The 24,503-nt window shown below is 41.5% G+C and overlaps 1 protein-coding gene across 2 annotated transcripts in view; it reads right to left on the reverse strand.

Moving 5' to 3' along the window:
- CASP8AP2 (caspase 8 associated protein 2) overlaps window positions 1–17,585 on the reverse strand; it is a gene marked incomplete at its 3' end in the record, with an annotated part of 40,768 nt that extends 23,183 nt beyond the window's left edge. For both annotated transcript variants that reach the window (XM_079938668.1, XM_079938669.1), the window contains exons 1-2: window positions 17,509–17,585; window positions 400–482 (exon numbers count right to left, since the gene is read on the reverse strand). In XM_079938668.1, the coding sequence (XP_079794794.1) occupies window positions 400–454 (55 nt within the window). In that variant the 5' untranslated portion in view covers window positions 455–482; window positions 17,509–17,585. The remainder of the gene's footprint in view (window positions 1–399; window positions 483–17,508) is intronic.
- Between the last annotated feature and the right edge of the window lie 6,918 nt (window positions 17,586–24,503).

Here is a 24,503-nt window from a genome sequence, read left to right on the forward strand (position 1 = left end):
CCCGCCTCAACTAGAGGAAGCCCACATGCAGCAACAAAGACTGAACACAACCAAAAAATAATTAATTTGTAAAAATAAAATAAAATGATAGATCTAAATCCAATCACAATAATAAAGGACATTATTGGGTTAACTGGTAAAACTGGTATAAAGATGGTAGATTAAATAAAATTACAGTATTCTTGTTAAATTTACTGAAATTGATAATTATGCTGTTCTTATGTAAGAAAACCAACTTTTTCTTGTGACATACCCACTGAAGTATTTGGAGGTAAAGGACCATAATGTATACAACTTAGTATCAAATGGGTCAGGAAAAAATTGTGTGTGTGTGTGTGTGTTTAAAGAAAAAAGTAATAAATAAGTAAACTTAGAAAGACAATTAAAATGAGCTCTTACCAGAAAAGACATCAAATAAACTTGTTCCATCACCATTGTCATCATCTGCTGCCATGATCCTATTTCTTTTTGATAGTCGCCATCTAAAGTATTAAATATAAATATTCTCCACTGTTAAAATCAACCTCACAATTCAGAGACTAAACTTAGCTTTAAGTTAAAAGACAACTTTCAAATTTGGACACACTGACAATGTTCACTCTATTGTGATTTTTTTTTTAAATATCTAACATTTTCCAAAAGCTAAAACTAGAAAACAAAAATCTTAAACTTGCTGGTATGGTTAACCCATGCCACAAAGTAAATGATGTTAATTTTATAAAGTAGAACAAAATATAAATTAACTTGTATACTTAAATAAGCCAACTATCATAAAAGTGCAACTATATGGTGAGTTCTGAGTCCTCTTAGCAAATCATCAAATCTGGTGGTGATCTTGGGGACTCTAGACACATGTGTTTTCACCAATAAAGGAGTAAGATGGGCAAAAAGCAAAGAGTTCGATACTATACTAGGTTGGTAAAGGTGTGGGAAAAGAGTGATGTATATACTCTAATACATCAAGTGTATACTGGTACAAGCTCTATGGAGGCAATATGGCAATAGCTATCAAGTTTCTAAATGCAAACACTCTTTGATCCAACAATTTCATATCTAGTAATTTGCTCTACAGATATACAAGCACATGATTACAAAAATGTGTATACCAGAATATTCAGTGTAGCACTGTTTGTAGCAGCAAGACTAGTAGCAATGTAAGAATCCAAAGCAGTAAAAAAAAAAAAAAAAAAAAATCTGACTTATCTGACATTCTCCATTCTGCCCGTAAAATACATGAATGTTGCCTATGGTCAAAGAACTATGGCCACTGTGGCTCCTTGGGGTCACTAAGGCTACCTGTGCCTGCACACTTCTGCTCCCACCAACTGAGATATTCATTTACCAACAACCAGGTGCATTTATTATCAAACCCAATTATGTTTATTTCCTTATTTTTCTAAGTAGTAGTATGATGAAAGATTACATTACCAAAGGGAGTTATTTTCCAGTGAAAACTAGGCTGAGCGTTCTGGAAAGACTAAAAGGCGAGTAGCAAGACACTTACAGTTGCTGCCAAACCAAGTAAGGGTGAGATAATCCAAAATACTGGAAAAGAAAATCTAGTCTGTACTCCGACTGACTCAGAAGTATCGAATTTCTTACTCTAATGAAGAAAGTGCTGGAAATCATAAGCAACGTCTTACGGGTGTGCAAGAAAGAAGTCAGAACTCTAACCATTGGATGTATACTCAAAGAAAAGGTCGTGGTTCTACCACAACAAATACAATTTATATAATTCCTTTAAATAAAATTAAGGTATATGTATATCTTTTTTTCTTCATTCCCCACATTCCCCATTTTTTCCGAATAGCTGAGTTGATTAATCAACTGTTATAATATAGCTTGTGCAATAATTACAAAAGGCACAAATGGCATAATCACATTCGGCAAATAACACAACTGACTCTTGGTAAAGCAAAACTCAACTGATGGAGCAGAAACTCGTAGGCTTCCTGACGGTAATCAACTCCTAGGTGTGAAGTGTCACATGGAGAGGGGGGCATCAGTCAATGGGTTTTTTACAAAATGGAGATCAATTAATCTAAAGATTTGGTTAAAAAGATGATTTGGTAAAACTGATCAAATAGATCAAAGCTTTCATTGCATACCATTTCACACAGTTTTAGTTTTTACTACTAAAAAAAGATTCTACTTGTCTTGGTAAATTAAAACTGGGAAATACAAAAGATCTAACAAATCCTGGATCTTTTGTTCCTCATCTGTCTTAAATTTTCTCCAACTGTTCACGGGATCTTTGTCTCCAAACCTTAACTTCTAGGCCCCTATCACCAAATAAATAAATAAATATATATATATATAGATATATATTTCTTAGTCACACCAGATGTAGCATTATGAGATCTTCATTAGAAGCATTATAGACTACATGCTATTAGACTACATGCATGTAGACTACATGCTACAAGCATTATAGACTACATTATATATAATGTAGCATTATAGACCATTTCTTAGTCACACCAGATGTAGCATTATGAGATCTTCAAAATTGTTTCTGAGAATAATATATATACATAGCAACATAAAGAAGTTGTCAAAAGAATATATGTGGTTTCTCACTATGTCCTATACATAAAGTTAAAGGAACTGTGGCAATTATGATGTCTCTTTATTCTATATCTACCCTGTGTGATGATGGAGGTAGGCCTTGCAAAGATTTCTCTTTTGCTAGCTGGTGCTACGTACAGCCTTGTCACTAGAGAGTGCTGGAGGGAGCCTGGAAAGGAAGCCAGTTTCTCCTCCTAGTTTCAGTGTGCCTGGCTAGCCAGGCTCCTGCGGGGCGAGCTTTCTCCAGCATTCAGTTCCAGCAGCAGACAGTTTCTCCAGCACTAGGTTCCTGCAAGGGCACAATTTTTCTGCATGCTTGCCTCCTATACGTAAGGCTGCTATTACAATGGGCTCCTGCAGGACACAGCTTTCTCCTGCTAGGCTCATGGAGAGGGCAGCTTCTCCAACTCTTGGATCCCACAGCACCTGACAGCCAGCAACATCCAGGAGCTTCCCCATGCACACAAAGGAAGGTCACTAGAAAGGCACTTAGCAACTTCTCCACCATCCAATTAGCCCTGGCCACACTCTTTCCAATGAGGGGGAGACAGCTCTTCTTCGGATGAGCTATCTCAGCCCTAAAGGTGGTGGCTGATCCTTATATCTGCTATTCCTACATTCCTTAGGGTTATCTTTAACTCTACTAACCAATTCCCAGTTATTCCAACCTCTGTTAATAATTCTTTACACTAAGCTTTCTCTTTTCAAATTACCATGTGGTTTTTGTCTCCTGATTGGACCTTGTCTGATACAGGTAAGCAGTCATAATAGAGGTTTTAACACACCCTTCTCTGCTAATAAAGCAGTTAAAGAGATTTAAAGATACAGCTCTCAACACAAAATTGACGGGTTTGATCTGATGATTTTTATTGATATATTACCTACAGTAAAAGAACTTATATTACTTTCAAGCATATTTATAAAAACTGACAATATATCATAATAGAGTTAGTTTCAACAAATTTCATAAAGTGCTTTTATCAATAAAATTTGAAATTAACAGTGCATTTTCAAATTTCTCAATTCCTTTGGAAATTTACAAACATAGGTCAAAGAACAAACATTAATGGAAACTGGGAAATACATAGAACTAAATAACAATGAATACACCACAAAACAAAATATTTGTGGGGTACAATCAAAATAGTACTTTTAGAGGAAAAGTTATAGCATTAAATAAATTTATAGGAAAAGAATACAAAATATTGAGGTCAACATCCAACTCAAGAAAAAGAACAAAGTAAACTGAAAGAAAGAAACACATAAAAAAGAGAAATTAATAAAAAGAAACTAACACTATAAAGATGAATAAAAATAAACACTGGCTGTTTGAAAAGACAAATCAAATAGGCATATGCCTGGCAAAACTAATAAAGAAAAAGAAAGAAGGCACAAACATTAGGAATAAAAAAGGAGTGACAGCTTCACATATAGCAGAGATTAAGTTATTAACAAAATATATTTGAAAGTTCAATGAAATGGATAGTTTTTTAGAAAAATGTAACTTGCCAAAACTGACTGAAGAAGAAACAGAAAATATGTACACATCTAGGAGGATTAAATTATTTGATACAGTAATTAATATACTCATAAAGAAACTACTAAACCCAGAAAGTTTTACAGGTGAATCCTATCATACCTTCAAAGAACAGATAAACCATAATCTATTCCAGACAACATATAGGAAAAAAAGAAGGCTGAGAGACAAATATGTTTATTAGGTTAGTATAGTCTAGACATCAAAACTGGGCAAAGACAGGGCAAAACAGGAAAATTACAAGACAGGAAAACTATAAGTCAATCTTTCTTATGAACATAGAAATAGCCTTTAAAAAAATTAGCCAGCTGCAGCCAGCAAGACATTAAACAAAGAACAAAAACAAAAATACACTACTGACAAGTAAGATTTATCTCCAAAAATGCTAGGATAGTATAGCATTAAAAACTCAATTCATACAAGCACTGTCTTCTAGTTGATAAAGTTGCTTCCCAGCAGGGTATGAGTTGTTAGTTCTGATACTGTTATATGTGTATATTGGAATTGAACAATTTAAATAGATGGGTGGTAGATGGTGGGAGCCAGGTTTCTTGCTACTGAAGTGGAAGGTTACAGAAAAGCAAGAGAACACACTAAAAATGATCCCTGTGGTAATGGATTACAGTTGAAGACATCAGTAAGAACTCACATTTAACTTAACATAGATACAGATGATTATATACAGAAATATTTTCAGGTATATGTATATACATCAGTTAGTAGACACATATGTACTATTTCTTTGCTCCACCAGCAAAGTAGCAATAAGCACAAGGAGTATCCATATCTTGGCTTCTAATACTATTCTCCATTAAGATGGACCAGGGCTTCTTGAAGAAATGGCTGATTCTAAGACAAGGGCAGAAAATGCACAAGATGAACATGGAGCATCTTACAGTGCAAGAAAGTAAGGAAGTGTCAAAAAAAAAAAAAAAAGAAACTAACAGAGGTATGTCAAAGAGGCACTGGAACCAACTGAAAGAGTTTTCAATAGCCAAAGCTGGAACAATTTGAGCAACAAATTAAAGTAGTACTGGATTATAACCCAAAGCATAAAATAAACATACATGGTCCACACTGATATAAGTAAATTAGTAAATGGAGAAGAAACAGATCTTCCATGCAGAATTCCAAATAAATTATGTTGATACTCCACTCTAAAGCAGGCAGGGCCTAATTTCCCACTCCTTAAATGAGGGCTCTGCACTGTGACTTATTTCCAAAGAGTAGAGTATGGAATTGGGTGGGGGGCTAACTTTATGGTGAAGAAACCTGACAAACATTACTTCAGTCAAAGGATCAAGCCAACATCAACAGTCATAAATCATGCTGATAATATGTACTCTTGATATATGATGAAAATGGCATTTTACCTTTGATCTTCCCAAAACCCATAACCTCAGTCTAATGATGAGATAAACATCAAATTCTAATTAGAGGATTATCCTACAATATACCTGTCTAGTACTCCTCAAAACTGCTAAGGACACCAAAAACAAGGAATGAGAGAAAATGCCACGGTCGAGAAGAGCCCAAGAAGACATGACAACTAAATGTAATATGGTGTCCTGAAACAAAAAAAAGGACAGATATTGGGTAAAAATAAAGGAAATCTGAATAAACTATGGACTTCAATTAATAATAATGTATCGGGGCTTCCCTGGTGGTGCAGTGGTTGAGAGTCCGCCTGCCGATGCAGGGGACACGGGTTCGTGCCCCGGTCCGGGAAGATCCCACATGCCGCGGAGCGGCTGGGCCCGTGAGCCATAGCCGCTGAGCCTGTGCTCTGCAACGGGAGAGGCCACAACAGTGAGAGGCCCGCGTACCGCAAAAAAAATAAAAAATTAAAAAATAATGTATCAATTTTTTCATTAATTATAAGAAATTATCGTAAGATATTAATAGCAGCGAAAACTGGGGGTGTAGGGTGACATATGGGGATTCTCTGTACTTCCTAATTTTTCTGTAAATCTAAAACTGATCCAACAATAGTCTACTAACTAAAAATTAGTATATTTCATGCTAGATTAGAAAAGAAAAAATATGATCATCTCAACCTCTGCATAGGAAGGGCATATGGTAAAGTTCAACACTAGTTTTCAGCAAAGTTGGAGTTTATGAAAGTTTAAGATGGGACCTTACAGGAATTCCTTTGCGGCCCAGTGGTTAGGACTCCGACTCTATGCTTCCATCGCAGGGGGCACGGGTTCGAGAACTAAGATCCCACATGCTGGGCAGTGCAGCCAAGAAGAAAAAGATGGGAACTTTCATAAACTGATAGAAGACATATTTCTACTAAAAAAACCCAAAACCCCTCACATTGGGACTTCCCTGGTGGCGCAGAGGTTAAGAGTCCACCTGCCAATGCAGGGTACATGGGTTCGAACCCTGGTCTGGAAAGATCCCACATGCCGCTGAGCAGCTAAGCCCATGCGCCACAACTACTGAGCCTGTGCTCTAGAGCTCACGAGCCACAACTACTGAGCCTGTGTGCCACAACTACTGAAGCCCACGTGCCTAGAGCCCATGCTCCAGAACAAGAGAAGCCACCGCAATGAGAAGCCCGTGCACCGCAATGAAGAGTAGCCCCCGCTCGCCACAACTAGAGAAAGCCCGTGTGCATCAACGAAGACCCAATGCAGCCAAAAATAAATAAATAAATTTATTAAAAAAAAACAAAACCCTCACGTTAATCATCATGCATGATGTTAAAACCATAGAAGCATCTCCTTCAAAGTCAAGCTTGCTTCTATTAGCAAAAAGAGTAAAACATGAAATGAGACAGAACTGGAAAGGAAGAAACAAAGCTGCCATTATTCACACTATGATCACCTATACAGAAAATCTACAAATTATTAGAACTGGTAAGAGTTTCTCAAAGTTGCTGAATGTAAGATTATACACAAAAGCAACAGGTTTCCTATATGACAGCAAACAGTTTTTAAACATAACTGATAAGAAGATATTATTCACAACAACAAAACTATAAGGTACATAGGAATTAATCTAATACAAGATCTTTATGGAGAAAATAATAAAAGATCTAAATCAGGAATTTGAAAACCTTTTCTTCTTCTTTTTTTTTTTTTTTCTGGCCATGCCGTGAGGCATGCGGGATCCTAGGTCCCCGACCAGGGATTGGACCTGCCCCCTACAGTGGAAGTGCAGAGTCCTAACCACTGGACCTCCAGGGACATCCCCTGAAAACCTTTTCTTCTTAAAGGGTCAGGAAGTAGGCATTTTATGCTTGTAGACCATCTGGTCTGTCACAAGGACTTACTTAACTGCTGCTGTAGCTCCAAAACAACCATAGACAACTCGTAAATGAATAGAGGCAGCTGTGTTCCAATAAAACTTTATTTACAAGAACAGGCAGCCTACCTCTGCTCTAAATAAATGACAAAATATGTCTCAATCATTTTTAGGAAAACTCAACATCAAGGTTGGCAATTCTCCCTAACTTTATCTATAAACTCAATGCAATCCCAAACTTAACAAGCTGACCATAAAATTCAAATTGAAGTGCAAAGGGCCTAGGAGAGCCAGGACATATTTTATTTTGATGGGGAGAGAGTAAATTTTTTATTGAAGCATAACATAAAAATAGAAAAAAGCCCAAATCATAAGTAGACAGTCCTATATTTTTCACATACTGAACACATCCATGGAATTACCACTCAGATCAAGAAACAGACCATTACCAGCACCCTAGAAGTACTCCTTGGGCCCCCTTAAAGCCACTATCCCCTCCAAAATGTTGGCAAAAATGTGTGGAGAATAAAAGCATACACATTGCCAAGGACTTGCTTGGTAGGAGGGGAAGGACTTGCATGTCAATGGAGGAGAGGGAGGTATCTGTGGAGATCTCTGTAGATTCCAAATGAGAATATTAACCTTGGAGGAAAGGCAGACATGGAGAACTGTAAGTAAAACAGCCTAGTTGAAACAGACCTCAGAACAGGATTGGGAGACAAAACTAAAATTTCATTAGTGTCAAACAGAAGATACTAAATGTCAAACCAACATATCCGGTCCTGAACTTCCAGAAGATAAGAGCACTGAAGGTTGGTGAGTTAGTACATTGATATAAAGAAAGGAAAGAGGAAGACTAACTTGTGGAATGAACTGGAAAGACAAAAGTGTAGGAAAAGAAACTGGGAGGGAGGCTACTATAAAGGTCCACATGATAAGACTTAACCCAAGATGGAGACAGTCAGAACGAAAAGAGTGATTACATGAGGCATAATAATGGAAGAAAGTAAATTACGTAAGTGCCTGGATATGGAAAATATAAACTATCATCTCCTGCCTCAATTCACTCTCAAGCTAAAAGCTGCCATTATCTTTGACTCTTTCTTAGCACCACACTCACTTTCAAGCAGTCACAAATTCTTAGTGATCTTTAAATCTCTCAAATTAGTGTCTCCTTTGCACTGTCACTGTTCCAGTTTCAGATACAATTATTTCTCACTTAAATTATTATAAAAGTCTCCTAGCTAGTTTCTACACTATCAATATCTTTTTCCTCTTACCATTTTCCACACTGAGGCCAAAATTAACCCTGTTTATGTCTAGCCTGTGTTTCTCTCCCAGGTCAGAAACCTTCAACAGCTACCCCAAATAAAATTATCAAGTTGAGCTTCCCTAGTGCAGAACCCAAGGCCTTTCTAGAAATGTCTATCAGTGCTTTTCTATTTCTGTTTCTCTCACACACTCTAGCCACAGCCACCACAGCACGTTTCTGTAATGCAAGTTAGCACATACATTATTGAGAAATAGAGAAATGATGTCAGTATAACCCAGAAATTATGTTGGTTCAGATGGAGTTCTTTCCCAGGATGTTAAAGTTTTGCACCATTAATGAACAGCAGCTAAACACAGCAAGCAAGAAGGAATCTAGTCCTGTACCTGCCACCCTTACCCTAGATACCCATCACTCCCCTTTCTTCCTCTAGTCTCAGTACAGCCGCAGGCTCTGTCTTGCATGGGCTTAAGCTTGGTTTCCCTCAATCTTTGTGGGAGGCAGGATGGGGGACAAAGCCAAACACAAGGCAATGAGCCAGAGCCATTCAGTCCACCGTCACAAGATTTCACATGAAGCCTGCATCTGCCTCTGTACCCACAACCTCTGATGTTTATGTCCCTCTGCTTGTTGCCGCAATCCTTCCTTATTCCTCCTTCCATCAAGCTATCTTCATCCTTATTTTTTCTTGAGGAAAATACCTATATTTACTGAGATACTTATTTACTAGGAATTTAACATGTCTTTTAACTGTGCCGATATTTTAATTACAATTGATATTGTTCCTGTTGCTGCTCCAGTAATATGAGTAGATAGGCTTTGACTATTCTGCTCCTATTTTTCCCATAAACCCTGTCTTAGTGAGTGATTTTGCAGAAGTAAAGGTTTTTCAAGACTACATATAACATTAGAGCAGAAATATCTGTACTTGCAGTTCCTGAAATATGCCGTGTACTTCAGCTCCACAATATCTTGCTCGTTCTGTTTCCTCACCTGGACTGCTCATTCCCTTCCCAAGCCCAGCTACCATACAAAAAATAAATAAATTAGGGACTTCCCTGGTGGCGCAGTGGTTGAGAGTCCACCTGCCAATGCAGGGGACACGGGTTTGAGTCCTGGTCCGGGAAGATCCCACATGCTGCGGAGCAACTAAGCCCGTGCACCACAACTACTGAGCCTGCGCTCTAGAGCCTGCGTGCCACAACTACTGAGCCCGCGAGCCACAACTACTGAAGCTCGCACGCCTAGAGCCTGTGCTCCGCAACAAGAGAAGCCAATGCAATGAGAAGCCCACGCACCGCAACTTAAAAGTAGCCCCCGCTCACCGCAAGTAGAGAAAGCCCACACGTAGCAACGAAGACCCAATGCAGCCAAAAAAAAAAAAAACTTTTTAGAGGCATAGTTAATTCCCAATCCCTTATTCTATCAACATGCTGAACATGTCATTATTGCATTTACCAATCTCTACTGGAATCATCTGCCTTCTAAAGTGTTCCTTAAACTTTAACATGCAACAGAAAATCCTGGAGAAGTTTCGTAAGGCACGGCATTAAGATCACAATGCTTGTGATGCCTCCAGGGACTGCAGGCAGGGTCTGGCCCCTGCAAACTCCTCTCCCTGACTCTTCCTCTAGTGCCTCTTTCAGGTGCTCACATGCACATTGTTCCTTCCTGCCTCAGGAAATTTGCAGATGCTGTTCCTTCTACCTAAAAAAGCTCTTCACCTCCATCACCTAGTTCTCTCCCCTAAATCAGCTAGACTTCAGCTCAGTTGTCACTTCTTCCAGGAGATCCTCCGTGTCTCCCGTCTCCCTCTCTTCACCAGCCTGATGGGGCCATGGTAGGCCTATCCCAGGATCCCCAAGGACCTTGTAGGTTATGTTAAGGCATTTCCTCTTCTATCTAGAAGAGAACAGGGAGCCACCAAAGTGTTGCCAGCCAGGAAAGACAGGATCAAATATGCTGGTAGGTCTGGGGCTAGAGAATTATGAACAGCAGCAGGCAGCTTACTTGGGACACAGATGACTTTTGCTCAACGAACACTGGCCTCATCCTACCTCCCCAGGGTACCTCCAGTAATTCCCTATGGTAGTGTTTTCCAGAATGGGGCATGACTATCACTGGGGGCTCTAGGGATAATTTTAGTGGCATATAACCAAATATTTTTCAAAGATGAACATATTTATTTCAATGGGGATTCAAAAATAAAACTTGCATTCTAAACCCATGATTTCATGGCTGTTATTGCTTAGGACAAACTTCATGTGGTTGATACTCAACTGACTAACTAAAGCTTGGGGCCTCTTGCTCAAGTCAAACTTGCCAAGTACCCTGAAAAATCCCTCTACTTCTTTCTCTATACAACTCTCCTGCCTGAAATGTCCTTCCAACCCCCGGCTTTGGAAATTCTACATACCCTTCAAAGTCTCAGTTGAATCCCCGCTCAGGAAAGTGGCCTTCAATTAGGGTAGGAGATTGGCAGAGTGGTTAAAAACTAAGGCTTATCAAATGTAAATTTTGGACTTTGGGGGATAATCAGGTATCAAAGTACCAATGATTGTGTATCAATGGTGTACAATGTTCACTAATTGTAACAAGTGCAACACTCTGTTGTTAGATGTTGATAGAGGGAGGAAGTTGTGTGTTGGCGCAGGAAGCATATGCAAACACTCTGCATTTTTGCTCAATTTTGCTGTGAACTTAAAAATGCTCTAAAAAAATAAAGTCTATTTAAAAAAAAAGAAAAGAAAAACCTGGGGAACTTAAAACACAAGATTTGACGGGCCCATTTCCAAAGTTTCTGATTCAGTAGGTCTGAGATGAGGCTTGAGAACTGAATTTCTAAAAAGTTCGCAGGTAATGCTGCTGGGTGGGGATCACACTCTGAGAACTATTATTTTAGACCAGTGCTGCCCAACAGAGCTTTCTATGATGATAAAAAATGTTCTATATCTGAGCTGTCCAGTATGGTAGCTACTAGCCACATGTAGCTATTGAGTACATGAAATATGCTCAGTGTGAATGACCGTTAGTTTCCTATTGCTGCTCTACCAAACTTCATGGCTTAACACAAATTTATGACCTTACATTCTGGAGGTCAGAAGTCTCACTGGTCTAAAAATCAAGGTTCAGGAGGGCTGCATTCCTTCTGGAGGCTGTAGGGGAGAAACTGTTCTTTGCTCTTTCCAGCTTCTAGAAGCTGCTTATGTTCCTTTGCTGGTGGCTCCTTCTTCCACCTTCAAAGCCAATAGTGTGACATCTCACCTCTTGACCTCTGCTTCCATGGTCAGACTTGCTCCCCTCTCCACCTTCCTCATGCTTCCGTCATCACATGGCCTTTCCTGTCACTTACTCCCCTGCTTCCCTCTTAAGGACCCTTATGATAATACTGGCCAACTGGATAATCCAGGATACTCTACCCATTTCAAAATCCTAATCACATCTGCAAAGTTTCTTTTTTTTGGAGGGGGGCCCACATCACGTGACTTGCGGGATCCCAGTTCCCCAATCAGGGATTGAACCCATGCCCCCTGCAGTGGAAGCAGAGTTCTAACCACTGGACCTCCAAGGAATTCCCTCCAAAGTTTCTTTTGCCACGTAAAGCAACATATTCATAGGTTCCTGGGATTAGAACATGGACATATTGGGGAATCCATTATTTGGCCAAACACACTAAAGATGATGTTTATAAATTTTATTTATTTATTTGGCTGTGTTGGGTCTTCGTTTCTGTGCGAGGGCTTTCTCTAGTTGCGGCGAGTGGGGGCCACTCTTCATCGCGGTGCGCGGGCCTCTCACTGTCACGGCCTCGCCTGTTGCGGAGCACAGCCTCCAGATGCGGAGGCTCAGTAGCTGTGGCTCACGGGTCCAGTTGCTCCGCGACATGTGGGATCTTCCCAGACCAGGGCTCGAACCCATGTCCCCTGCACTGGAAGGCAGATTCTCAACCACTGCGCCACCAGGGAAGCCCCGAGTTGGATGTTTAAACTGTGATTAATTTTAATTAATTTAAAGTTAAGGGACTTCCCTGGTGGTCCAGCAGTTAAGACTCCACGCTCCCAACGCAGGGGGCCTGGGTTTGATCCCTGGTCAGGGAACTAGATCCCACATGCCGCAACTAAAGATCCCGCACGCTGCAAATAAGATCCCATGTGCCGCAACTAAGACCAAGCGCAGCCAAAAAAAAAAAAAAGGATGATTAAAAAAAAATGTTAAGTTACAGAGGGAATTCCCTCTTTAACTTTATTACAATTTAATTACAATTGTGGTTATTACAATTTAATAACACATAACTAGCTCTAAATGCTATTGGGCCCTTGTAAAAAGGTAAGGTGTCTGAATACTTTCCTAAGGTGACAAGCTCCTAGACGTCACTACTTTATTTTCTACCACTGCAAAGCAGTTTGGATTAAACATTTGATGGGCAAACACAAGGAGGTCAGGATAGAGAGCAAGAACTGCCACAAAAAGTAGTGGTACCAGATCAGATTTATAGACTCCTCTGCTGCCCCTCAGTGCTTGAAAATTAGGATATGTTTGTACTAAAAAACAAGCAACAGTCAGCAATAAGATGCTAAAGTTAATAAACACATTCCTGTAAGTCCAAGCTCACCAAGTCCAAAACCAAAAAAGATCACCTGTCAACATTTGTCACCTCCTGACACTGCTACTTCTTTAAGTAGCATCCCTACTGATGCTACCCTACAACACTTCTCCCACTTTTCCTCATTCTTGCTATCGAAATTTGTTTCAGACCCCCCACTATAGCTATCTAGCTATCTCCCCTCTCCAAACACATGTTACACACAACAGTTCGGTTAGTTCTTCCAAAGCAATCCTGCTCCTCTCACTTCCTGCTCAAAAACTTTGTATTACTTCCCAATGTCTACTGAATAAAGTCAAGAAAGGCACCTACCTTTCTAGCCCTATCACTCACTATCTCAAGGTTTCCAAAACCCCAAGGTTCAGTGAAACTGGGTTTGTGTTCGCAAACACACTTCCTGACACCATCTCCCCGCATCTATCTAAGAGTCCACAAGCAAGCCTGGGTTTCAATACCCAGAGGTTAGAATGTGAGAATTGAGATTGTAGAAAAGTCCAGTGATATAATTACGATACTTGGACTTCATCCACTACGGAATGAGGGAACCACTGAAGGCTTTTAAAGCAGAGAAATATCATGATCAAATCTGCTTTTCAGACGGTCAACTCTAGCAAGAAGAGTATAGAAAATATTAGTGGCAAGGGAGATAGAAAATGCTATTAAAACATGCAGGAGAGGGGTTTGCCTGGTGCAGCAGTAGTTGAGAATTCGCCTGCCAATGCAGGGGACATGGGTATGAGCCCTGGTCCGGGAAGATCTCACATGCCGCAGAGCAACTAAGCCTGTGCGCCACAACTATTGAGCCTGTGCTCTAGAGCCCGCGAGCCACAGCTACTGAAGCCTGCACGCCTAGAGTCTGTGCTCCACAACAAGAGAAGCCACAGCAATGAGAAGCCCACGCACCGCAACTTAAGAGTAGCCCCCACTCCCTAAGGGCTTCCCTGGTGGCGCAGTGGTTGAGAGTCCGCCTGCCGATGCAGGGGACATGGGTTCGTGCCCCGGTCCGGGAGGATCCCACATGCCGCGGAGCGGCTGCGCCTGTGAGCCGTGGCCGCTGAGCCTGCGCGTCCGGAGTCTGTACTCCGCAACGGGAGAGGCCACAACAGTGAGAGGCCCGCATACCGGAAAAAAAATAAAAAAATAAAAAAAAGAGTAGCCCCCGCTTGCCGCAACTAGAGAAAGCCTGCGCGTAGCAACGAAGACCCAACACAGCCAAAAAAAAAAAATGCAGGAGACAATGAGGGATGACTAAGTTATTAGTGGAAATAAAGACTAGGACCAGACCTGAAAGATTTCTGTAGCAGAATCAAAAAGATTTTAAGGGAATGGGTATTCAAATATCCAATCTTGCCCATTTCAAAATCACAGCCTGAGCTGTCTTTTCAAAATGCAAATCTGATCATGTTTCCTCCTCTGCTTAAAACCCTCAGTGCTTCCAGCTGATCTTAGGTTAAAAAACAAATTTTGTCACAATTCTTCTTACCAAGCCCTGAGTGACCCGGCCTCTCCCCACTCCTCTAGGGTTAGTCTGTGGCATTCTCCCCCATTCTCTGTCCTGATCATATTGGCCTTCCTTCAGCTCCTAGAACACAGTTTGCCCCTCCCACCACAGCGCCTCTGCAGGGAGTGTTCTTTCCTCACTGTTCTCCTTCACTCAACTCATCTGTGTGTGTTACTGTGGCTTAAGTAATGTTTGAGCCTTCCCTGGCTACCCTTTCTCTCCACTAGGTCAGGTCCTCTGTTAAATATTCTTCTACCACTTTGTCCTTTCTCTACATGGCCTCTTTTCAGTTTATGATTACATTTTTTTGTGGGATTCCTAGAGAAATATCCACCTCACCCGCTAGGCTATAAGCTCCACCAAGAACAGGCCTGGCTCTGTTCTGTTCACCATTGTACCCCCACCTCTCAGCACAGAGCCTGACAAGTTGGTAGGTAATAAAAAAAATATTTGCTGAATTAATCAAAATCCCAATTTGTTACAGACAACTCTGCAGTTCCTAGCTTTAATAACAAGGTAGTCATGCTTTTAACTGAAATGGAGAACCAAAGAAGGCATGTTGAATTATCTATCGAACATCCAGCAGAAAATGTCTAAATAGACAGTTGGAAAATGGAGTATATAGCACAGAAGACAAGACATAATTGCTACTATTTGCAATAGCCAAGACATGGAAGCAACCTAAAAGTCCATCGAGAGATGAATGGATAAAAAAGATGTGGTACATATATACAATGGAATACTACTCAGCCCATAAAAAAGAATGAAATATTGCCATCTGCAGCAACATGGATGGACCCGGAGATTGTCATACTGAGTGAAATCAGAAAGAGAAAGCCAAATACCATATGCTAGCACTTATACGTGGAATCTAAAATATGATGCAAATGAACTTATTTACGAAATAGAAACAGACTCTCAGACATAGAAAACAAATTTATGGTTATCAAAGGGGAAAGGGGATGGGGAAGGGATAAATTAGGAGTTCAGGATTAGCAGATACACACTACTATATATAAAATAAACAACAAGGTCCTGTAGCACAGGGAATTATATTCGATATCCTATAATAAAGCATAATGGAAAATAATATGAAAAAGAATATATATATACATATACATAAATATATAACTAAATCACTTTGCTGTACACCAGAAACTAGCACAACATTGTAAATCAACTATACTTCACCAATTAAAAAAAAAAGACATAATTGCTGTAGCTGGGATTACTCTTGAAATTATAAAGGCCAGTGATTCTCTTGAAAAGGAAAAGAGGAAGGAGAGGAGGAAAACTTATGTATCAGAATCTCTTGCAAAGAACGATTTTTCACACTTGCTCTCACTTTTCCTCAAATGAGGATCTCAATATACACTGAGAGTTGCTTGTGATAGGAGAGTTGCACCTAAGTGAAGAGGCAAAATTTTCAAAGTTGAGAACCAAGAAAAGAGTTGCAAGCTCACTCATAATCTTTTGAGGAACAATCCCAATGGATTCAGATGTGAAGTCGAAGCAGATGAGAGAAGGATCACCGAGACTTTTGTGAAAGGACAACGTCTTTAAGAGACAGTTTCCTTTAAGAAAAAAATCGAGGGAATGAAATAAACATTTGTAGTGAAAAACAAAAATGTGTAGAGAAAGAGTCAGGGGAGAGGGGAGTGTATTTTTAGGCTCATGGGAAACATTTAATACAGCGAGAACCCTAAAAAGATGTTAAGGGGAAAAGAATAACAAACGCCACATATACTGTACACTATGTGCCAAACACTGTCCTAAATGCTCTAAATACATTATCAATTTACTTTAAATACTCCCAAAAGTTCTATGGGGTACAGACTATTCTTTTTCCCAATTTACAGATGAGGAAACAGATAAGAGAAACTTGCCCCAAGGTCAAACAGCTGGTAAAAAGCATATCTGGGCTTAGATCCCAGCTGTCTCTAAAGCCAGATGACAAAATCAAGAATATTCATTAGACAGAAGAGTATAACAAATTTTTTAACGGGCGAGCTCTTGTAAAATGGCAAGAAACGCCAGGAGATAACTTGAGTATGGGGATTCTGGCCCTGAAGGCCTCTGTCCGCCTCCAATCAAAGGAGCCCTGAGTGAGATGGGGGAGCCCTGAGTGAGATGGGGGAGGGGCCCCGAAGAGAGGCAAGGTTTGGAACTGGAGCTGTGGTGAACGGTAAAGACCAGAGAAGAATCAGAATCAATGCCAACTTGATGCCTGAAGCGCAAATCCTGAGATTCTACGAATTACACATTCACATCTGATTTAGGGCCTACTATGTGTTAGGCATGACTCTCTTCGCTGTAGAGATTAAGATAAACAACTTCTCTGGGCGTAATAGGAGAGGAAACAACCAACATCAACGATCACCAGACACAGGAAAAACCCATTCCTCCAGAAAACCCCATCCGAAAGGTTTAAGAGTACATTCCAAGGGAAGATTGGTTTTGGGGGGGAGGGGCAGGAAGAGCGGTCGAAAGGACACTTCCTACCTGCGCTCACCCTCGTCCCCGCCCGCGCCCGGATACTCTCGAGGGACCACAGAGGGATTGGGGGTGAAAGCCCAGAAGCTGCATCCGAGGGCGGCGGGAACGCGGCTTCCTGGGAGCCCCGGACATCAGACGCGCCATCCCCCCGCCACAGACTCCGCCGCTGCCTTCAACTCCCTGGCTCCCCGGACGCCGCCGGCCTCCGCTCAGAGTACTACCGCGCAGTGCAACCTCTTCCCCAGCAGCCCCGCGCAGACCAGAACCCCACAGCAACTTACCCGCCCCGCCTGGCCCAAGGCAACCTGGGGTCCTTTCTGGACACCGAGGTCTCGCTGGAGTCTCCACCAATGCCAGAGCGCTATCAGCACGTGGAGGCGGGACTGAGCGCCCACGGCCAATCAAGTCAGACGCAAAGCACGTCCCCGGCGCACATTCCTAGTTCCCGCCTTTGGGAGGGATTAAAAAAACACGGTTGGCGCCAAACTCCCGTAGTCTTCTAGGGGCTTCAGGAAAAGGGGCGGGGTCTGAGCTGACGGGGAAGGAGGGGCGCGGCTCCGCTACCGCAGGGGCAGAACGTTGGCCGATGTAGGGGCGGTGTCTGGGAGAAGATCTTTAATGAAAGGGAAAGTAACATCTGAGAAGGCCCTGTCATTTATTTAGTTATTCTTTTTAAAATAAATTTTTATTTATTTATTTATTTTTGGCTGTGTTGGGTCTTTGCTGCTGCGCGCGGGGGCCACTCTTCGTTGTGGCGCGTGGGATTCTCACTGCGGTGGCTTCTCTTGTTGCGGAGCACGGGCTCTAGGCGCGTGGGCTTCAGTAGTTGCGGCACTCGGGCTCAGTAGTTGTGTCCCGGACTCTAGAGGGCAGGCTCAGTAGTTGCGGTGCACGGGCTTAGTTGCTCCGCGGCATGTGGGATCTTCCCGAACCAGAGCTTGAACCCGTGTCCCCGTGTTGGCAGGCGGATTCGCAACCACTGCGCCACCAGGGAAGCCCTATTTAGTTCTTTATTCTATTAATTCGATTGATTGTTAACCGAGTAAGCACTGTTTTCCCTCAGACACTTTACTGAATGATAAGCAATTTACCTCAGGGAGTTTGGAGCTTCAAGGAGGGGATACCAGGCCAGTGGGGTGGGAGAGAGAGGAGTGCTTTTTAGAGGTAGACTACCGGCGTCGTCGTCTCTTAGAACCTGCAGGAATCTGAGGTGCCTGTAGGGTCTAGCCTCCGGAGGCTGGGCCTGCGCCATTGATTGGTGGGGAAATAAAGCCAACTTCCGCTGCTGCCTCAACGAGGGATTTGATCTTGATCCCTAGTCCTTTCCTCCTGTTTTGTCCACTTTAACAATTTGCAACTGTCATAACAATTTATTGCATATTTTTAAAGTTTTCAAAAAGGCCCCATTTGGGAGAAAATGTTCTCTGGAAGAATACTGGTTTCCTAGATTCTCCCCCAACCACCTACCTTCGCTTCTGAAGAGAAGTTAGTCAGCCAGCATTCCAGGTAGTGGAAAGGGAAAGAGTAGACGGTGTGCAATCACAAGGCATTCGGTGTTGCTGGAGCATAAAGCGCGAGGTGAGGCTGGAGAGGGAGGAAGGGGTGAGACTTTGAAGCCGCCATAAGGGCTCGTCTTAGGGCGGGGTTGGGGAGCGCCACTGAAGGATTTTAAGCTTGGGGTGCTGGTGATCTCATTTGCATTAGTAAGATCTGTCGGCCTTGAGAAGCAGGATTTTGAGATGCTGTTGCTGTGATCCAGGCTAGAGAAGATGAGGACCTGAGGGAGATGGCAGGTAGGCTAGGGGATTGATTTTAGAATATGTAGGAGATGAAAGTGACAAAACTTAGCAATTGGTTGAATACTGGTTTTCACCATGAGTGCTTAATGATAGCATTCATCAAAAAATATTTATTGAGAAAATAGCATATGTGCCTCAAAAATAACTTAAGATTTCCAGCAAAATTATCTTCCAGAAAAGAATGACCTTATAATTTAAGCCCTTACAAAGTCTCTCATTTTTACTGGTACTCTCTTTAATGGGGGAGGGGGGAAGCTGGGTATAAAAATATTTGCTTGGAAAGACCTCATTGCCAATTTGGCATACTTACAGAAGCCAACTGAAGGAATCAGTATTTTTCTTAAGGAAACAAAGTAGTAGATTTGCTTTATGGAGTCTGAACTCACAATTGCAAATGTTGCTAACGTAAAAGCAATTTCTGAAGAAGATCTTCATGTAATCTATGAGATATAGTGTTAAGGGGAAAAAAGTACAATGAAAGAATGAGGAAAATAATATACATATATTTGCTTGTTTTTGCATAATGATACATTAGAACCTCATAAAAAGGGTACTGTATGGTATCTTGAAACCACCACTTAAGTATTTTTACATGGAAATATGCATGGCTTTTCTTTAGATATTTTATTTAGATATTTAGATATAATTCACATACCATATATTTTACCTATTTAAAGTGTTGAGTTTGCCTTTTTATAACCTTTTACTTTTGAACTATGGAAGTGTTTCATATATTAAAAGATTGAATTAAATCAGAAAGAAAAAATGCAGAAATGGAAAATAAATCTCAATACATGAAACTGTGTAAACAAGAGAAATGTAACCACATAGACAAAATCATTATTTTTTTAACATCTTTATTGGAGTATAATTGCTTTACAATGGTGTGTTAGTTTCTGCTTTATAACAAAGTGAATCAGTTATGCATATACATATATCCCCATATCTCCTCCCTCTTGCATCTCCCTCCCACCCTCCCTATCCCACCCCTCTAGGGGATCACAAAGCACCGAGCTGATCTCCCTGTGCTATGCGGCTGCTTCCCACTAGCTATCTATTTTACATTTGGTAGTGTATATATGTCCATGTCACTCTCCGCGTGGGATTCTCACTTTGTCCCAGCTTCCCCTTCCCCTTCCCCATGTCCTCAAGTCCATTCTCTAGTAGGTCTGTGTCTTTATTCCCATCCTGCCCCTAGGTTCTTCATGACCATTTTTTTTTTTTTTAGATTCCATATATATGTGTTAGCATACGGTATTTGTTTTTCTCTTTGTGACTTACTTCACTCTGTATGACAGACTCTATGTCCATCCACCTCACTACAAATAACTCAATTTTGTTTCTTTTTATGGCTGAGTAATATTCAATTGTATATATGTGCCACATCTTCTTTATCCATTCATCTGTCAATGGACACTTAGGTTGCTTCCATGTCCTGACTTTTGTAAATAGAGCTGCAGTGAACATTGTGGTACATGTCTCTTTTTGAATTATGGTCTTCTCAGGGTATATGCCCAGTAGTGGGATTGCTGGGTCATATGGTAATTCTATTTTTAGTTTTTTAAGGAACCTCCATACTGTTCTCCATAGTGGCTGTGTCAATTTACATTCCCACCAACAGTGCAAGAGGGTTCCCTTTTCTCCACACCCTCTCCAGCATTTATTGTTTGCAGATTTTTTGATGATGGCCATTCTGACTGGTGTGAGGTGATACCTCATTGTAGCGAAATCATTATTTTAAGTGACATTTGAACACAGCACTCTGACTGTACATCATGAGTGGGATATACTCTAAGGACTAAAAGAACTGCAAAGAAATCTTACACCTCACGCAGCAGTTTTACTGTTAGTATTAACATTGTAATTTTAAAACTATTTTATGTATATTGTAGGATAAAGAAATATGTAATATGTTAATATTTTTAGGAATTAAGATATTTAGTGAAAGAGAAAAGAGATCCAAGCATGAAATAAAAAAAAATTAGGGGTGAAATCCTATACTATTTTGTGTGAAGTGGAAATGTCAGCATGAACTCATGAGTTTTTAAAATACATATCCCTTATTTCTGTTCCTTAAAGGGTCTGGAAGCAATGATACCCTGTAGCAATATGTCATTAACACACCTGAGACCCAGATCAGGATTTCTAAATACTATTTTCCACTGGAAGGGAGATCTGCTGAGAATCCTCATCGCCTGAACAGGTTAGCTCCTAAGGGCAGAGAGCAGGATGAAGAAGGAGGGGGAGTCTATCAAAAGGAACAAGTGCAAGAGACTCAGTATCCTGAATATGGGTAAGTGGCTAGGCAGGCTTAACATTTCCAGTGATAGTATTTTTTACAGTTTTAAAAAATTCTCTTACTCAAATAATTTAGATGAAAGTGCTCTGGAAATTTGTTAGAAATTTCAAAAAGTGCATCTAGTTGTGGTAAATAAAGATGCCTGCAAATTATTTGGAGAAAGCAAACAGAATTTGCTTTCTATTGGAGCTGGAACATCTGCCTTCTCCCTTGGACTGGGACTTATATCATTGGCTCTATAGTTCTCAGAACTATGCCACTGGCTTTCCTGGGCCTCCAGCTTGCAAAAGGTAGATTGTGGAATTTCTTAGCCTCCATAATTGTGTGGGCCAATACGAACAAATCAACCAATCAGTCAACCTGTATCTATATCTGTCTCTCTATAAAATCTCCTATTGGTTCCGTCTCTCTGGAGAACCCTAATACCCTGGGTAACTGCCCAGGATTTTGCAGAAGGGAGCCCAGTGCTGGCTGGGGCTGGTCTGTGCTTCTAGCCCAAATGGCTCCTGAGTCTTCTCTGTTCCAATTTGCAGAGGAGGAAGTGAGGTGTGGAGATGTGAAGAGGGGTGTGATCTTTTCCACAATGAATTGGTAGAAGAGCCTGTGAAGACCAGGTGGGTGAAAACGATGCTGGGGCCAAGCCCAGATGAGTGCCATTTGAAGGGGCATACAATATTCCAGGTGCTTAGGCCACATGATCTATACCGCGTGCAACTGCGTAAAGTTGTTGTTTGTCCTCATGTTATAGATCAGAGAAGGCTCAGAGAGATCAAGTGACTCGCCCCACCGCGAAATTCCAACTGAAGTGCCTGTTTTGCAGCTGGAACTCAAACCCAGATCTAGTTGCTCTGAGGCCCATGCTCCTCCCAGGAAGCCCTGCCCTCTCTCTTGTCTGTGACCATCATGAGCCCCCTGCACAATGATTTGTTTGTACATCTGTCTACCCGACTAGCCTGTGAAAGCTTTCAGGATAAGGCTGTGCATTTTAAATCTTGGATGCCCAGTATGTAGCCCAGTGCTGGCTGAGTGCATGCATGTTTATGTATAGATGCCAAAGACCAGACGTTACCCATCACTTGCAACCCTCCAGTCTAATCCTTATTCCCTGGTGTCTTGTCCTGCCTTGTCCGCAGGTTTATTATGAGAGACTCTTTCAAGAGCCCATATGGCAGCGTTCCCCACCTCCCCCATAGCTTTTACTGTAATTTAAATTTCCTTCACTCTCAAAAGCCTTTATAGGGTCATCAACGGTACAGCACAAATAGAGGTTAAAAAAAGAAGTTAAAAGGATGCAGTGTAAAATGTAATGCTTCTAGTAAATGTTGCTGTATCTCTGAAGGTTTCCGTCCATTGCTTTAGGATGAGGGTCACTGCCTCGGGTACATTTGTCTTCAAGGAGAGGGAGTGAAAACTAGCCACGGAGAACCAGTCATGCCTCTTTCTGGTTGACAAAGCAGCCAGTAGCAAGTAGATGTTGGGATCTGTAGGAGCCAGGGGGTGGGTGTAGGGACAGAAGGGATCATGCTCTTGAGTCAAATGAAAGGAAATTTCATAAGGTGATGTGGGATGCGCGGCTTTCTCCATATCTCTGGACCTGGATTCTCTGATAACAGGAAGTATCGTATTCATTTATACCAGGAAGGCAGAGGTGCTCAGTGGGGAGAATTGGAAGCCCATCCCACTCTGGGCACCATCAGAAGCTGGCATTAGACGTGGAGTATGGTCCTGCCGATGCATCCTAACTGAGGAGGCGAGGGTGATGAATTGGAGAAAGGTGGAAAGTTCTAGAACTATTTCAAAGAAGAGCTCAATTCTTTTTTCCATACAGCATACAACAGACCTGCTGGCAGGGAGTAGGCAGACTGAGATTCCTCACTGTGCTCTGGAAGTAGATACAAGTCACACCTAAGGTGCACATTCAAAGTAGGAAAGAGAATGGCTGCCGCCCATTTGGGGCTGGGTGGTGTTTGAATGCTTCCCTTCTGCAGGATATAAGGGCCTTCTTCTGTATCAAACCACAATTGCCATTCCTGCCACAAGCACAAATGTTGGGGTCGAAGGTGCATATGACCATCAGTTCGAAGTGACCAGGTTTTCCTACAGAAAACTTTGGGACCATGACACACCGTTTTCCTAGAATGGATTGAATAACTTCATGTCTTCAGGCAAAGGACTCTGTTTTACCTCTGACACCTAAGATGTTTCACAACAGTGCACGTCTGCTAACCCCGTTATATGGTCCCTGAAGCCCTCGCCTCAGTGGGGAGCCCGTGGAGGGAGTGGAGTTCAGCAACTGGTAATTTCAGTTTTCCCACCTGGTCGGTGGGGTAAGGCCATGCATTCTGGAAGCTCAGATCCAGGCAGCACTGCATTCTCCTGCCATCACGTGAATCCATCCTCACTGCCAGCTTGGCCAGACCACTTATGAGTCCCGTGTACTCAAGTTGTCTGGCCTGCCCACCATTCAATAGCTTGTTTTCCCTTTACGTCAAAATCCAAGACTCAAATGATCAATATTCTTTTCTGGCTTAGATGTATGTACACCCTAATCACAATTCTAAAATCCTAGCCGTGCAATTCACTGTATCTTGGCATCGGTTTTTCCTCTTCCCCATTTACTTTCATTACCTTTTTATTTTCAATTAAACCTATTATTTTCAGATAATTGTAGATTCACATGCCCTTAAGAAACAATATTCTTCACCCAGCTTCCCCCAATGGTGACGTTTTGCATAGCTATAACACAATATCAAAATCAGGAAACTGGGCTTAATGCCTTTTGTTTACTCTCAGGCACTAGGGATTTTTGTGGGGTGTTTTTGGCTGTGCTGTGTGGCATGCGGGGTCTTACTTCCCCAACCAGAGATTGAACCCATGCCCCTTGCACTGGGAGCATGGAGTCTTAACCACTGGACCACCAGGGAAGTCCCGGCACTAGGGATTTTTAAAATTGGGAGTTGAGGAATCCCATTAGTTATCACATTTTTAAGATTTCTAATCAGATTAATCAGGTAGCAGATAACCAAACAAGAGGAAGAGACGTGGCTTCTCTGGGAGGAAAGAGTTCCTAAGGCCTCCAGCTCTGTAATCTCTAACATAGGGATCAGAGAAAATCAGTTTACAATGTGTAATGATATGTCTTTATTTCATCAACAGAAATGGTGTCTAGACAAAATTC

Source organism: Stenella coeruleoalba (assembly GCF_951394435.1).
Source record: "Stenella coeruleoalba genome assembly, chromosome: 12".
Classification (NCBI taxonomy): domain Eukaryota; kingdom Metazoa; phylum Chordata; class Mammalia; order Artiodactyla; family Delphinidae; genus Stenella; species Stenella coeruleoalba.